The 18,285-nt window shown below is 39.5% G+C and overlaps 2 protein-coding genes across 3 annotated transcripts in view; one reads left to right on the plus strand and one right to left on the minus strand.

Annotated features, from left to right (window-relative positions):
- ILDR1 (immunoglobulin like domain containing receptor 1) overlaps positions 1 to 18,285 on the plus strand; it is a 72,220-nt gene that overhangs the window by 46,120 nt on the left and 7,815 nt on the right. The window lies entirely within an intron of this gene.
- The window catches only part of SLC15A2 (solute carrier family 15 member 2), a 38,771-nt gene continuing 35,471 nt past the window's right edge, over positions 14,986 to 18,285 (minus strand). Inside the window, exons 20-22 of the mRNA XM_007175604.3 lie at positions 17,859 to 18,005; positions 17,180 to 17,284; positions 14,986 to 16,833 (exon numbers count right to left, since the gene is read on the minus strand). Of these exons, the coding sequence (XP_007175666.1) occupies positions 16,657 to 16,833; positions 17,180 to 17,284; positions 17,859 to 18,005 (429 nt within the window). The 3' untranslated portion in view covers positions 14,986 to 16,656. The remainder of the gene's footprint in view (positions 16,834 to 17,179; positions 17,285 to 17,858; positions 18,006 to 18,285) is intronic.

An 18,285-nucleotide genomic window follows, 5' to 3' on the forward strand; every position in this document is an offset into this window, starting at 1 on the left:
TTTACCATATGACCCAGCAATTTCACTCCCTGGCATCTACCCAAGAGGAATAATATATTCATGTAAAGACTTGTACATGAATGTTCATAGGAGCCTTATTTTTAATAACTAAAAATGTAGAAAAAACTCCAAATTTCCATCAACTGGTGAATCGATGAACAAAATATGGTATATCCATACAATGGAATTCTATTCAGTAGTAAAAAAAGAACAAATAACTGATACGTGCTACAACATGGATGAACTTCGAAAACAATATGTTCAGTGAAGGAACCCAGATGCATAAGACCACATATCATATGATCCAGAAAAGACAACTCTGTAGAGACAGAAAGTAGATTAGGGGTTGCCTGAGATTGGGGTGCGAACAGGAATTGACTGCAAGTGGACAAGAAATTTATGCCTGTTGTCCCAGCATATTTATTACTAGTGCCCCCTTTACTCTCAAGACATTCCTAGTTTGAATGATAGATGATTATTTATGACCAGTGAGTCCAATGGTTTGCAAAATACCTGTGACTGATCAAGATACTGTATGGACTCTGTGAAAGCCCTGATAGGAGATTCAGAGTAGAGGCCCATAGGGTTTTTGAGTAAAATCACACCTATTTTGAAAAGTTATTATCCTTATTTTGAAAGAGAACTCTTGGCTTCCTATTGGGCTGTGGTAAAGACTGAACACTCACTTGACTGTAAAACAACAGGTGCCCCACCTGAATTGGGTGTCCAATCTACTAAGCCATAGAGTCAGGCATGCCCAGTAACACTCCTGCATCACATGGTATATTTGGGACTGGGCTTGAGCAAGTGTAAATTGGATGAGCAGGTAGTTCTCACTCCTGGGTGCTACTCCCATTGCATTGCCATCCTGCCCTCATACTATACTTAAGCCGCATGAAGTGCTCTCCATGGCCAGTTGATTGAAAAAGAAAAATATCTGAGCCTAGTTCATAGATGGTTTTGCATGACAGCTGGAGATGACTTCTGCAATGCAGCAGCCCCACCAAGGAGTGACCCTTCAGCAAAATAAAATGGAAATTCCATCCAATGGGCATAATTTTAAACAGGACATCTCATTTTGCCCACAGGAAAGCAGGCCTGTGGAGAAGCTCTATAGTAATGCATGGACAGGGGCTAATGATTTGGCAGGATAGTCGGGGACATGAAAGGAATAAGATAATGAGGATTGGTAACAAGTTGGTCTGGAAAAGGAGGTATGTGATGGGATCTCTCAGAATGAACTCAGAGTGTGAGAATATCTGTGTCCTATGTAAATGCTCACCAAAGGGCCTTTACTTCAGAGAAATTTTTCTTTACCCAGGTAAGCATGATGATCCTCCTAATTTCAGCGCTAGTGACCCTATGATCAGTTATTCAATGCCAAATGTTCCTGTGGGTCAAACCAAATTGATTACCCACACCAGCTCTTCTGCCTATTAAAATAACCAGCTCCAAGTTGTTTCTGGCAATTTGGTGCCACTTATTATCTCTTTGATCCCAAGCTGCCATCATCCTTATTGAAATCACAGAATCTATTTCAATATCAGTATTTTCCACCTTCATCTCTGACCTACAGAAGGTAGCCACTGTGGTGCTTTTCAAATACGTTGGTACTACCTTCATTAATGCATTTCTCAATGTTCTTATGACAGCTGTGTCCTCAGGGTTGGGATGGCTTAGAGGGTAGTACATAAATCCACACTGGCATTCTCATCTCCCTAGATCTTTCTATTCCTTCCTCTATAAGGGATTTCTGGCATCTCAACTCAGCCTAGGTGAGAAGTGAATCCAATTTTCAGTCTACAAAAAGATAAAATTATTAGAACTCTACCAACTGCATGTGATAGCACATTGAATGCAGACTCTCTGATAAGTGCACCTATATAATCATTTTTAACCTAACTGAAATTCTTTTCCTCCATTTCTAGTGTAGTACCCTCATAATTCAGTTCCATGTTTATTCCTCTGGGGTTTTGCTGATAAACATTAGTGCAGTTTTGCAACTCTTTTACCATGCAGGCCTCTTGCTCCCAAATTTGACTGTGTAGTTGGCCCACATGCATTTTAGGATCTGCCTCTAGCTGTAGATGTGGAAGCAGATGTGAGGGAGAGCTGGGGAGTGTGTGAGGAAAGCTGGAACTCACTTGCCTGGTAATCACCTCAAGTAGGGTCATTACAGGGTCTTCAGACAAGGCCGGCACCATCAATCAGGTGTAAAGCGGCTGCTTCTGGCAACAGAGGCTCAGTGGTGTTTGCAGCTAACACATTCCTAGAGTCATCTGAATTCTTCTAGGTTGAGCATTCCAATTCTCTGTGTTCCTGATATCCTGTCCCCTTTTCTTTCTCACTTTTCCCTGGATGTCTGTCCTCTTGTCTGTTTTTGTCTCTTTGTTGCTCTTTTTGTTTTCCTTCCAAGCTGTGTGTCTTCATACTTAAGCTTTTCTCTCTTTTGCTCATCTGTCCTCTCAGCTGACCACATTCTTTTACAGGATTCTAATCTCACCCCTGTGTAACTTCTGCTTACACAAAAGTTGCCATGCTGCCACCACCCCTGACCCCCCAAAACCCACACACCCTTCAGTTTGAGTGTCCTATTCCATCTGACTCTCTGAACGTTTGTCTCAATTCTAAATTCTTGAGAGACTCTGATGAGCCCTACTTGGGCCAATGTTCTGCCTTGGTCCAATCTCCAAGGATGGCAGAGTCGCTTAATACCTAGGACTTCCCCTCTTCTGGGTGTGGCTGGTGAGCTTCTCTAAGAGAGAGGTTTGGGCAGGGAGGATCCTCTGGAGAATGTAAAAGAAATATAAGATATGATCCTTGTCTTCAGGGAATTGAATATCATGGACTCAGAACCTGCTGTGCTTCATTAGTAGAATTCTGGCTCCTTTTTGAATTTCTATAATTGGATATTGCAGAGAATATAGATGAAGTTAGCCCAAGGCAGGTTTATACCAATAAAGTTCTAACTTACTGAAGATCTGAACTTTCTTTCCTAAAGATTAAAACTTAATGTAGTAGACTATAGTATTTATGGAGTACCTACTGTATCCCCAATGTTTTGCACATATTTTATTTTATTCTCTTCTCTGAGAAACACTATGAACAGTTATTATCACCCTTTACCCAAGTCTCAGAGATATTAAGAAACTTTGCAAAAGGACCCACAGTAGTAAATAGAGTAGAGATTCAAACTAGAGTTTGCTAGTCCAGAGTCCATGTTTCTTCTGGTAATAATACAAAGCTGTCTCTCTAACCAGAGCAATAAGAAACTTACCTTTAGTTAGAACTAAATCCACCTCTTCTAGAGGTCCTAGTGTCTCAGAAGGCACCAGAGCAATGCAGAAACCAGACATGTTAAAAGTGAATTGTGCTGGCTTTGTTTGTTATGGCATAGCCTAGGAAGGAGGCCACATGCCACTACTCAAGCTACACGTTGCAACATGGTCTACGTGCCACCATACAGGACTCATAATTTCTCAGGGACCACACAAGACCTTATAAACCCTCCCTAGATGCCATACCAAACATTAATCTCACCCTTACGAAGGCCTCTACTATAGTCTGTGGAAGAAAGGAAAGGTCAACAAAACAAAAATCACATTATGTTTGGGTTTTTAGAAAGTAAACTCACAGGAATTCCTAGGTTTCCTTTTGTTTCCTATGTATCTCAGGCAGGGTGCTGGAGAAGCCTACAAACTGCAACCACCAACGGGTGCAGCAAAAAAAGTCCTCCATAATGACTGTTCACACAGCCAAGGAACCAGAAAAAGAGCAGGTTAGCAGAACAGAAAACATTGTTTGCAATACCAATCCTATTCCACCCAAACACCAATGGAAAACTCTCTCCTCCACTGTAATGTCTGTGGGACTGAGCAGGGAGTTGAACTTTCATCCCTCAACCATTGCTACCATTCTGCTTCTCCCATCAGGGTGGTGTATGCAAGGTCAGTGATAGCAGGCAGTACTCCAGTTCCACCACTGGGGTAGTGTCAGCATGACTAAGCAAGGAGCTGAGCTTCCAACACTTACTTATCAGCTAGGAGGCAAAAGGAGGTTGTTGAAGGTGGTGCTAGTCAGCACTCTTCTTCCTTCCTGCCCTTGTGTCAGCAGGGCCCAGGGGGTTGCTGAACTTCTTCCTCTACCAGGCAGCAATGAGATGGAATGAAGTAGGACATATTGGTGGTCCACATTCTCCACTCTCACCATCTTTCCATCCCTAGTTTAAATGGAGCTCAGCAGAGAACTGAACTGCCACACCCACCCACTAGCAATGAGGTGGAAGGGGAAGTATGAGGTGGAGCTATATGGCACTCTAATCTCCCCCCTGCTGTCAGTGGGGCCCAGCAGGGAGCTCAACTTTAAACCCAGCAGCAATGAGGTAGTGCCAGTTGGTATCATAGGACACAGGGTTGTCACAGGACCCAATGGGAAACTGAATATCCACCTCCACCTGACCTGAGCACTACTCTTAAACAGGGTGACTTCTTGCCAAAAAAGAAAAAGATTGCATGTAGAATCTAACAACATAATAACCAAAATGTATGAGATACAATTGAAAATAATTCATCATTCTAAGCACCAGGACAATCACAACTTGGATGAGAAAAGGCAATTAGCAGATGCCAACAATGAGATGATTCAGATGTTGGAATTATTTGGCAAGCACTTTAAAACAGCAATCATAAAAATATTTTAACTACCAATTACAAACATTCTTGAAACAAATGAAAAAATAGAAAGTCTCAGCAAAGAAATAAAGCTATAAAAAAGAATAAAAAAGAAATTATAAAACTGAAATTTACAATAAATGAAATAAAACTCACTAGATGTGCTCAACAGTAGACTAGAGATGACAGAGTAAAGAATCAGTAAACTCAAAAACAGGTTAATAGAAGCTATCCAGTCAACAACAGTAAATGAACAGAGCCTCAGCAGCATGTGGGACAATAACAAAAGATCTAACATTTATGTCATGAGAGCCCCAGAAGCAGAGGAGGAGAGTAGGGCTGAAAAAATATTCAAAGAAATAGTCAAAGGCTGAAAAATTTTCAAATTTGATGAAAGATGTTAACTTACAGATTCAAGAAGATTAGAGAGACAGACCTTCAAGATGGCAGAGGAGTAAGATATGGAGATCATCTTCCTCTCCACAAATACATCAGAAATACATCTACATGTGGAACAACTCCTACAGAACACATACTGAACGCTGGCAGAAGACCTCAGACTTCCCAAAAGGCAAGAAACTCCCCACGTACCTGGCTGTGTGGCTGAAAGGGTCTTGGTGCTCCGGTGGGGTGTCAGGCCTGTGCCTTTGAGGTGGGAGAGCCGAGTTCAGGACACTGGTCCACCAGAGACTTCCTGGCTCCATGTAATATCAAACAGCGAAAGCTCTCCCAGAGATCTGCATCTCAACGATAAGACCCAGCTCCACTCAACAACCGGCAAGCTACAGTGCTGGACACCCTATGCCAAACAATTAGCAAGACAGGAACACAACCCCACCCATTAGCAGAGAGGCTGCCTAAAATCATAATAAGGTCACAGACACCCCACAACACACCACCGGACGCAGTCCTGCCCACAACAAAGACAAGATCCAGCCTCATCCACCAGAACACAGGCACCAGTCCCCTCCACCAGGAAGCCTACACAACACACTGAACCAACCCTACCCACTGGGGGCAGACACCAAAAACAAAGGGAACTACGAACCTGCAGCCTGCGAAAAGGAAACCCCAAACACAGTAAGTTAAGCAAAATCAGAAGACAGAGAAACACACAGCAGATGAAGGAGCAAGGTAAAAACTCACCAGACCAAACAAATGAAGAGGAAATAGGCAGTCTACCTGAAAAAGAATTCAGAGTAATGATAGTAAAATGATCCAAAATCTTGGAAATAGAATGGAGAAAATACAAGAAACGTTTAACAAGGACCTAGAAGAACTAAAGAGCAAACAAACAATGATGAACAACACAATAAATGAAATTAAAAATTCTCTAGAAGGAATCACTAGCAGAATAACTGAGGCAGAAGAACAGATAAGTGGGGCTTCCCTGGTGGCGCAGTGGTTGAGAATCTGCCTGCTAATGCAGGGGACACGGGTTCGAGCCCTGGTCTGGGAAGATCCCACATGCCACGGAGCAGCTGGGCCCGTGAGCCACAATTGCTGAGCCTGCGCGTCTGGAGCCTGTGCCCCGCAACGGGAGGGGCCGCGATAGAGAAAGGCCCGCGCACCGCGATGAAGAGCGGTCCCCGCACCGCGATGAAGAGTGGCCCCCGCTTGCCGCAACTGGAGAAAGCCCTCGCACGAACCGAAGACCCAATACAGACAAACATAATAAATAAATAAATAAATAAATAAATAAATAAATAAATAAATAAATAAAAAAGAAAATCCTTAAAAAAAAAAAAAAAAAAAAAAAAAAAAAAGAACAGATAAGTGACCTGCAGGATAAAATAGTGGAAATAACTACTGCAGAGCAGAATGAAGAAAAAAGAATGAAAAGAATTGAGGACAGTCTCAGAGACCTCTGGGACAACATTAAACACACCAACATTCGAATTATAGGGGTCCCAGAAGAAGAAGAGAAAAAGAAAGAGACTGAGAAAATATCTGAAGAGATTATAGTTGAAAACTTCCCTAATATAGGAAAGGAAATAGTCAATCAAGTCCAGGAAGCACAGAGAGTCCCATACAGGATAAATCCAAGGAGAAACACACTAAGACACATATTAATCAAGCTATCAAAAATTAAGACAAAGAAAAAATGTTAAAAGCAGCAAGGGAAAAACAACAAATAACATAGAAGGGAATCCCCATAAGGTTAACAGCTGATCTTTCAGCAGAAACTCTGCAAACCAGAGGGAGTTGCAAGACATGTTTAAAGTGATGAAAGGGAAAAACCTACAACCAAGATTACTCTACCCAGCAAGGATCTCATTCAGATTCGATGGAGAAATTAAAACCTTTACAGAGAGCAAAAGGTAAGAAAATTCAGCACCACCAAACCAGCTTTACAACAAATGCTAAGGAACTTCTCTAGGCAAGAAACACAAGAGAAGGAAAAGACCTACAATAACAAACCCAAAACAAATAAGAAAATGGTAATAGGAACATACATATCGATAATTACCTTAAATGTATATGGATTAAATGTTCCCACCAAAAGACATAGACTGGCTGAATGGATACAAAAACAAGACCTGTATATATTCTGTCTACAAGAGACCCACTTCAGACCTAAGGACACATACAGACTGAAAGTGAGGGGATGGAAAAAGATATTCCATGCAAATGGAAATCAAAAGAAAGCTGGAGTAGCAATTCTCATATCAGACAAAATAGACTTTAAAATAAAGACTGTTACAAGAGACAAAGAAGGACACTTCATAATGATCAAGGGATCAATCCAAGAAGATATAACAATTGTAAATATTTATGCACCCAACACAGGAGCACCTCAATACATAAGGCAAATGCTAACAGCCATAAAAGGGGAAATCAACAGTAACACAATCATAGTAGGGGACTTTAACACCCCACTTTCACCAATGGACCGATCATCCAAAATGAAATAAATAAGGAAACACAAGCTTTAAATGATACATTAAACAAGATGGACTTAACTGATATTTATAGGACATTCCATCCAAAAACAACAGAATACTTCTCAAGTGCACATGGAACAACACTTCTCAAGTGCACATGGAACATTCTCCAGGATAGATTATATCTTGGGTCACAAATCAAGCCTTGGTAAATTTAAGAAAATTGAAATCGTATCACGTATCTTTTCCGACCACAACGCTATGAGACTAGGTATCAATTACAGGAAAAAATGTGTAAAAAATACAAACACATGGAGGCTAAATAATACACTACCTAATAACCAAGAGATCACTGAAAAAATCAAAAAGGGAATCAAAAAAAACCTAGAAACAAATGACAATGAAAACACGACAACTCAAAACCTATGGGATGCAGCAAAAGCAGTTCTAAGAGGGACGTTTATAGCTACACAATCCTACCTCAAGAAACAAGAAACATCTCAAATAAACAACCTAACCTTACACCTAAAGCAATTAGAGAAAGAAGAACAAAAAAACCCCATAGTTAGCAAAAGGAAAGAAATCATAAAGATCAGATCAGAAATAAATGAAAAAGAAATGAAGGAAACGATAGCAAAGATCAATAAAACTAAAATCTGGTTCTTTGAGAAGATAAACAAAATTGACCAACCAGTAGCCAGACGCATCAAGAAAAAAAGGGAGAAGACTCAAATCAATAGAATTAGAAATGAAAAAGGAGTAGTAACAACTGACACTGCAGAAATACAAAGGATCATGAGAGATTACTACAAGCAACTATATGCCAATAAAATGGACAACCTGGAAGAGAAGGACCAATTCTTAGAAAAGCACAACCTTCCGAGACTGAACCAGGAAGAAATAGAAAATATAAACAGACCAATCACAAGCACTGAAATTGAAACTGTGATTAAAATCTTCCAACAAGCAAAAGTCCAGGACCAGATGGCTTCATAAGCAAATTCTATCAAACATTTAGAGAAGAGCTAACACCTACCCTTCTCAAACTCTTCCAAAATAGAGCAGAGGGAGGAACACTCCCAAACTCATTCTACGAGGCCACCATCACCCTGATACCAAAACCAGACAAAGAAAAAAGATACAGGCCAATATCACTGATGAACATAGATGCAAAAATCCTCAACAAAATACTAGCAAACAGAATCCAACAGCACATTAAAAGGATCATACACCATGATCAAGTGGGGTTGATGCCAGGAATGCAAGGATTCTTCAATATACTCAAATCAATCAATGTGATAAACCATATTAACAAACTGAAGGAGAAAAACCATATGATCATCTCAATAGATGCAGAAAAAGCTTTTGACAAAATTTAACACCTATTTATGATAAAAACCCTCCAGAAAGTAGGCATAGAGGGAACTTTCCTCAACATAATAAAGGCCATATATGACAAACCCATAGCCAACATCGTTCTCAATGGTGAAAAAATGAAACCATTTCCTCTAAGATCAGGAACAAGACAAGGATGTCCACTCTCACCACTATTATACAACATAGTTTTGGGAGTTTTAGCCACAGCAATCAGAGAAGAAAAATAAATAAAAGGAATCCAAATTGGAAAAGAAGAAGTAAAACTATCACTGTTTGCAGATGACATGAGACTGTACATAGAGAAGCCTTAAAGATGCTATCAGAAAACTACTAGAGCTAATCAATGAATTTGGTAAAGTTGCAGGATACAAAATTAATGCACAGAAATCTCTTGCATTCCTATACACTAATGATGAAAAATCTGAAAGAGAAATTAAGGAAACACTCCCATTTACCATTGCAACAAAAAGAATAAAATACCTAGAAATAAACCTATCTAAGGAGACAAAAGACCTGTATGTAGAAAACTATAAGACACTGATGAAAGAAATTAAAGATACAAACAGATGGAGAGATATACCATGTTCTTGGATTGGAAGAATCAACATTGTGAAAATGACTCTACTACCCAAAGCAATCTACAGATTCAATGCGATCCCTATCAAACTACCAATGGCATTTTTCACAGAACTAGAACAAAATATTTCACAATTTGTATGGAAACACAAAAGACCCCAAATAGCCAAAGCAATCTTGAGAAAGAAAAACAGAGCTAGACGAATCAGGATCCCTGACTTCAGACTATAGTACAAAGCTACAGTAATCAAGACAGTACAGTACTGGCACAAAAACAGACATATAGATCAATGGAACAGGATAGAAAGCCCAGAGATAAACCCACACACATATGGTCACCTTATTTTTGATAAAGGAGGCAAGAATATACAATGGAGAAAAGACAGCCTCTTCAATAAGTGGTGCTGGGAAAACTGGACAGCTACATGTAAAAGAATGAAATTAGAACACTCCCTAACTCCATAAACAAAAATAAACTCAAAATGGATTAAAGACCTAAATGTAAGGCCAGACACTATAAAACTCTTAGAGGAAAACATAGGCAGAACTCTCTGTGACGTAAATCACAGCAAGATCCTTTTTGACCCACCTCCTAGAGAAATGGAAATAAGAACAAAAATAAATAAATGGGACCTACTGAAACTTAAAACTTTTACACAGCAAAGGAAACCATAAAGAAGACGAAAAAACAACCCTCAGAATGGGAGAAAATATTTGCAAATGAAGCAACTGACAAAGGATTAATCTCTAAGATTTACAAGCAGCTCATGCAGCTCAATATCTAAAAAGCAAACAACCAAATCCAAAAATGGGCAGAAGACCTAAATAGACATTTCTCCAAAGAAGACATACAGATTGCCAACAAACACATGAAAGGATGCTCAACATCACTAATCATTAGAGAAATGCAAATCAAAACTACAATGAGGTATCACCTCACACCAGTCAGAATGGCCATCATTTAAAAATCTACAAACATTAAATGCTGGAGAGGGTGTGGAGAAAAGGGAACCCTCTTGCACTGTTGGTGGGAATGTAAATTGATACAGCCACTATGGAGAACAGTATGGAGGTTCCTTAAAATACTAAAAATAGATCTACCATATGACACAGCAATCCCACTGCTGGGCATATACCCTGAGAAAACCATAATTCAAAAAGAGTCATATACCACAATGTTCATTGCAGCTCTATTTACAATAGCCAGGACATGGAAGCAAACTAAGTGTCCATCGACAGATGAATGGATAAAGAAGATGTGGAACATATATACAATGGAATATTACTCAGCCATAAAAAGAAACGAAATTGAGTTATTTGTAGTGAGGTAGGTGGACCTAGAGACTGTCATACAGAGTGAAGTAAGTCAGAAAGAGAAAAATAAATACCGTATGTTAACACATATATATGGAATCTAAAAAAAAAAAAAAAAAGTTTCTGAAGAAACCAGGGCAGGACAGGAATAAAGACGCAGACGTAGAGAATGGACTTGAGGACACGGGGAGGGGGAAGGGTAAGCTGGGATGAAGTGAGAGAGTGGCATGGACTTATATATACTAACAAATGTAAAATAGATAGCTAGTGGGAAGCAGCCGCATAGCACAGGGAGATCAGCTCCGTGCTTTGTGCCCACCTAGAGGGGTGGGATAGGGAGGATGGGAGGGAGACGCACGACGGAGGAGATATGGGGATGTATGTATATGTATAGCTGATTCACTTTGTTACAAAGCAGAAACTAACAAACAATTGTAAAGCAATTATACTCCAATAAAGATGTTAAAAGAAAAAAAAAGAAAAAAAATGTGTTGAATGGATAAACCAATGAATAAATGAACGGATGCAAATAAAGACCGGCTCAATGTGGGGGGAAAAAAAAAAAAGAGTAGCCCCCGCTCGCCGCAACTAGAGAAAGCCCGTGCACAGCAACGAAGACCCAACACAGCCAAAAATACATAAATAAAATAAACTTATTTAAAAAAAACCCCACTATTATCCTAAATGTGTATATTATATTAAAAAAATGAACCAAGTATCTATATCAAGAAGTTAGAAAGAGCAAAGCAAATTAAACCCAAAGAAAATAAAAGGAATGACATTTAAAAAAGAAAGATTCAAGGTTGGGAAGGCTCAGTACGGTAAAGATGCCAACTCTCCCCAGACTGACCTATAGATGTGATAAAATCCCAATTAAGATCTCAACAGATCTCTGTGTGTGGGGGGGTGTGCAACTTGACAAGGGCCAGTGGCAGGATGAGACTAGTTAGGTAGGTAGGGACAAGGTCAGATGGCCTTGTTGAGAAGTTAGAAGTTTAGATTGAATAGGGAGCAATGAAGTGTTTTTAAGCAATAAAGCAATATGGGTTACATTGTAAGAAAGATCATATTGCTAGTAGTGTAGGAAAAATTGGAGGCCGAAAAGTAAACTTAAAAGGCTGTTGTAATAATCTACAGATATGATGGCTTTAACTGGTATAGTGGCAGTGGGAAAGGAGAGAAGTGGACAGATTCGAAGCCTACTAAGTAAGTAGAATCTCCAAGACTTGTTGATCAGTTGAGTATGTGTGAAGTGGCAGAGGGAGGAATCATGGAAAATGCCTAAGTTCCTAATTTGGAAAATGGGTAAATGATGTAGATTTTGGAACTACATAATCAACGTCTTGTGACTTTTTCCTGCACTCCCAGGCAATCCAAAAATAGGAATAGAAATAATGGATATATGTGCCTAGTGGTAGAAGAGATTGGCCAAGACGTTGGAAGGTGAAGAAGGCCAAAAATTCTGAGGTGGTAGCAAATGCATAATTAAAATGTGGAGCTATAATAACTGATCATGAGGTCCAAGCTAGTTTCATGGCCAGACTAGCACACAGTATGAGAAAACTGAGATGTGTCAATTGGAGGTTAAAATGAAGATGAACAATGAGTTCAATAGAGAGGGGGAGGAAAAGTTGTAGAAGGATAGAAGATCTCAAAATTGGAGATTTTGGAGGTAGAGTCTTTCAAGGTATGTTTAAGTTTAAGATATAGTTGAGTTTGAGGATGACTGAGTTACCCTAGATAAAGTAAAATGGAGATCACTGGCATTAAAAAGGAGCCAAAGAATTGGTGTTAATGTTTATGTCTATGGATGTGGAAGACTCCAACATATTTTTATATACTTCTCCAGCCTTATCTCCCACTACTACTCTGCACACACTCTACTCCACACAAATCAGGCTACTCATCATTTTCCCAATGTTTTGTATTCCTGCCTCTTCACCTTTGCTTGTGAGGGACTCTCTACCTGCAATGCTGTCTTGTCCCTTGCTTCCATGTCCAAATTCTAGTCACCTTCAAGGTCAAGCCTAATACACTATCTACTCCATGAATCCTTCCCTAATTCCCGTGGCCAGAAGTAATCTCTCCTTCTTATGAATTTTCGTAATATTTTGTAATTTCCTTGGTATAGGTGACATTCTATCTTCAGTAAACAGGATTGAAATAATGCATGTGAAAAGTAAAATGCTAAACAAATGAAAATTATTACACTAATTTTTATTTACATGATAGTTATTTAGGTACATGCCTTATCTTCCTACTGCAAACTCCTTACGAGTAGGGACTCTATTTATTCCAATTGATTTCTCCCATAGCTTCTGACATAATGTCTCTCAGGTTAAAAAAAAAAAGTTCCATTAAATTGAATTAAACCATGGAGGCAAAAGAATTCAGGTAAACTTACATAGAAAAGAGGAACATGTGCTTCCTTTAGGTCAAAGATTTTCTTTTTCATTTTAGTTTTATCTAATTGTAATAAACAATGTATAATTAAATCACATTCTCCTGGTTTTCCTCTTACTTCATAAATCATTCATTCTCATCACCTTTTCTGGATCCTCCTCTTCTAGATCTCTAATGTTGGGAAACCCCAGGATTAGACCTTGAACCTCTTCTCTGTATACGTTTACTTCCTAGGATATCTGCTCCAGTGTCATGCCTTTAAATACCGTTTATATGCTGATGACTCTCAAGTTTATATATCCAGCTCCAGGCTCTTAACTGAAATTCAGACTCATAAAACTGCCAGCTCAACATCTCCAACTGGATACCTTATTGGCATCTGAAGTTCAATATGCACAAAACTCTTAGTTACTTTACACCCCAAATCTATTCTTGCCCTAGTCTTCCCTACTCTCAGAAAATTGCACCATCATTCATCCTCATTACTCGAGCCTTCAAATCTAAGAGTCAGCACTGATTTCTTTCTTTCAAATCATATATGCAAACCATATTCAATTCATGTCAGTCCTACCTTAAAGATAATTTAATTTATTCCAAGTCAAGCCATTTCTCCCCACCTCCACTGCTACCACCTTGGCTAAATAACAATCATGTTTTACCTGGACTATTATAAGTATCTCCTAATTGGACTCCCTGCTTCCATTCCTTCCTGCTTACAGACAGTTCTCTACTTAGCAGCCAAATTGGTCTTAGAGAATGTCAGATTATGTCATCCCCATGTTCTAAACCTCCAACGGTTTCATATCTCACTTAGAATAACATCAAAATGTCTTATCATGGCCACAGGCCCCACATAATCTGGTCCCTAGCTTCCTGGGACTGCATCCTCTACCTCTTTGCACCTTACTTACTCCAGTCCTGTCATACTGTCCTTCTTGCTCTTCCTCAGTATTCCATTACTTCCTCAAGCCCCGTGTACCCTCTAAGATCCTGACAGCTAGTCAAGATAAGTGAGGTAACCTTGCACACAGGTATAGCAGATTACTCATCTTTGTTTTTCCAACACCTAACTCAATGAATGGCATATAGTGAAACTCAAAGATGTATTTGAATAAAAAAATAACTCTCTTAAAAAATTTTGAGGTTTTAACCAACCATGTGATTAAAAGGTAAGCCTACATTGTGATGCAGTTGCCAAAAACATCTAATGTTACCTAAGGCTACATTAACAGAAGTGTATTGTTTGGAGAAAAGCAGGTTCTTCTGGTCCAACCAATTCTGGAATGCTGTACATATTTGGCTTCAGATATCACATATTAAGAGGGATTCTGACCCACTGTTACATTTCGGGGAAAGGATATTTTTCAGAAGTGGAAAAACAGTTGTGAAAGGACTGGACTATGCCCTGTGAAGAGCCATGAAAAAAAACTGAGAATCTTTAGCTTGATGAATACTTACTTGATGACTGGGGAGGCGACATGAAAATTCTCTCCAAATAGCAGAAATTCTGCTGCATAAAAGAGAGGTTTTTGCTTATCCTTGTTAGCCATAAAGGAAAGAACCAATGGTAGGAGGTTCCAAAGAGAAAGCTTTCAGTTCAACATAAGGAAGAATTGCCTGCCAGTTTTTCCCAAGTCAGTGTTCTGCAGAACACTATACCATGTGAGACTAAACAAAGTGTCTTGTGTCTTTACTGAAGGATATCTCAGAATCCTTAATATGCAAATGTTAAGAAGATATATATGCTTCATTTCCAAAAGTTATTTATCCATAAAAACTTTTATTCACAGAGCACTGTTAATATCTCTTGAAACAATAGTTCATAGAACAGATTGAGTTAAAGCTGCTCAAAAATGAACAGAGAATCTTCTCAAGAAGCACAGTCAGGTTCACATTAAGATATCTGTGGAAACTGGATGGTGTTGCTGTCACTTCGGTACTTCGGAAAACTTGGTAACTAAGACTAGAGTATTAAAGCTTGGGAAACTGAAGCAACTTTCCTTGTTACATTTACAACATGAGACTGACTCAACACAGTTCTAGATGAGAATAATGGAGCAAAACCAATGGAAATGAGGCTCTCTAGGACAACTGTTCTGAACTTTTCCCCCAGCAATACACTGTAGAGTCATGATATTCCCATGTCTGTCCACTGATTCATTGTGTGCAAGGTAATATTTCTCAACTTTTTTCACCAACACAGCAACAAACAAAAACCTGTCATGTTCTACCACTCCTTCCCTCAACCCCCAGATTTTGTTAGAATCCTAATATGGGACCATGTCCCCCATTGAGCATTGCCATTTTAGAAGCTCAAACCTAGAGTATTAATATAACTTTTTTTTTAATAAACAGGAAAATCCAGGCCTAAATGAAGAAATGGCATTTAAAAATTTTGGGAAAAGTAAAACAGGAAAAATTATCAAAACAGATCCACTACTTTCAGGCCGAGGGAAGTACTAATAAAAAAGGAAGTTGTATTCATAAAAATACTGTCGTTATTAAATACTTGTTGCAATAAGCAAGATGATGTAATAATAAGAAAAAGCTGGTCCAACAACTTTGAAAAGGCAGGGGTGGAAAATTATAATCAGTGTCTACACAGCTGTCCACAGGAGGGCGCACTCTAGGGCTGAAACATTGTAGTCCCTAAGAAGAATGTACACTGTAGAAGAAATGGCTCATCAGGACTTCTGCAATTTATACTTGTTCTCTTTTCCAGAACCATGTTTACTATCTTTAATTTGGTTTCCAAATATCTATCAGTACTGAGAAAGGGGATTTGGGTTAGTAGATAAAATACTGTAATTATCAGAAAGATATATCTTCTCCTATGTGTTAATAAAATGTCATTTTGTTTCCCACTATCTGTACTGAAAAATTAACTAAGGTCTTATCAAATCTGGATACCTGAGAAGCCAGGCCCTGGACCAGATCACACCAGACATACCAATTCTTGAGGTCCTTGTACACAGTACAATTACACTGCTAATGAAGAAACTTGAAATACCATTTCTCTGTTATTCTGCAATTTTGCCTCTAAATCAGCACTTCAAAAAGTGGGGTCAGCAGTTCTAAATGGCAGGTAAAACAATTCCTACATAACTTTGATAACCACAGAGACTAACCTCAATTATACACTTGTGTTTTTCATGGCCATTTGGAGGTAGCAGGCCAGCTTCAGCAACACTACACAAGGTTTACCGAGTTCACTGACAGATGGGAAGACATAGAGTCTCAGGGGCCTTGCTATAATGTACTGAAAAACCCAGTCCTAGAACTGCCTCTATCATGGGAGAAAAGTAGAGGAGATTAGCTCAGATATGATACTACTTCTCTCTTCTAACCAAGTCGGAGTAAAAAATGCTTGAAGATGGTGACGGCCAAGACCAGAGTCAGGAATTGGGGTCTGGGCAGGGTCCAGGGAGTCATTAGAGCTTTGTCTTCTTGGTCTCCAGGTTGATCATGTTTCCTTGGATTTTGGGAATCTGCTTATCTGCTGACCCCTGAATATCCTCTGGCTTTATAGGAACATAGTAGTGGCCCATGATGGAGAAGATCAGGCAGACCACCAGTAGGAGGCAGGAAAACAAAATGAATTCGGCCCACTGCAGGAAGAAATACATATAAGAGAAGAATATGGAGAACCTGAAACTAAAGGGATCTTTATAGGATGAGGACTGGGGAGCAGATTTACCCAGGGTCACCTGTTTAGGAAGAGCTTTGGCAGGAAAAGACAGGGCTCACTGGCCTCTCCTTGCATGGGCCTATTGTAGTCATTATTGCCACTTACATGTCTATTTTTCTGGCAAAGTCTGTGGGTATCTAATCCATCTCAAGTCAGAGGGCTGAGTGGGGAATGTGGGAGACAGAGGGGAGGGGGAAGAGAGAGCAGAGGAAGTTGGAGGGAAATTCTTGGGTAGACACGTGCTCCTGCATCCCTTAGGTCCATACCTGTACCAGGCTGCTGAACTGTGCCACAATAAGCACGATGATGTTCCCAACTGCAACTGTCAACAACCAGGCTGCCTGGAGTACAGACTTCATGCTAGAGGGAGCCTAGAGAGGACACAAATTTGTTAGTAAACAAACTCCCTACACCACCCTCATGCCCCATGCATCTATCCAGAAAACTTCTCCCACAAAAACTTCCCCTACTAAGTTCAGCTATCACATTGATTCAGGGGATGGTAATAATGTTCAAAGTAACAATAAGATGGAGCTCTTAACTGAATATTTTAATTCATTATATCATATAATCTTCATTACAACCCTAAGGGATAAGTTCTATTACTATTATTTTTTACATAAAGAAAAATAGCATTAGAGAGATACACTTGCTCAAGGTTACACATTAGGTGTGCAGCCAAAATCTGAATGTGGGCAGTTTGATTCCATAGCCCTTATTCTCAGTGTTTAAGTATCCTTTTCTGGATCCCAAACAGCATAGGGATCCAGCCTGCCATTACCCTAGGAGTCAAGTTGATACTCTGTTCAGGACCATAAGGAATCTAAGGCCAAAAAATATGGAGGTCTTGGCCAGGGTCACATACCTAATTAAGGCAGTGCCAGGATTAAAACTCCATCCTCTGAGCAACAGCTCCACCTCCACCTTCCACTTGCAAAAACCTACCTGAGAATAAGAAAACTCAAGTCCTGTGACAGAGAACATGACCTCCCCAGCTGTAACAAGGGCATATTGTGGTAGCTGCCATGCGATGGACATTTTGTTGGCTGGGATATATTCCATCTTCCAGGCCTGAGGACCCTGACTGGTGCTCTTAGTGAGGGAAAGAAGAAATGGGCTTGTCAGGAGTCTCAAGTAAATATTCCTGGCCTACAACATTTTATGGTCTTATATCCATCCCCTCATTGTATTTTCATCCTTGTGCTACCAAGCAATTTCTACACAATTTCAGTTTTTTGAAATTCCTTTCACTAACACTGAACTCACTTCCCTGACTTCAGTCAATCAAATACCATTACTGCAGAGCCCTTAAATGGTAGACTATTTTGATACTGTACTTTGGATTCCCACCATTTTGACCTACTGGGTATTT

Source organism: Balaenoptera acutorostrata, chromosome 4 (assembly GCF_949987535.1).
Source record: "Balaenoptera acutorostrata chromosome 4, mBalAcu1.1, whole genome shotgun sequence".
In the NCBI taxonomy this organism is placed as follows: Eukaryota; Metazoa; Chordata; class Mammalia; order Artiodactyla; family Balaenopteridae; genus Balaenoptera; species Balaenoptera acutorostrata.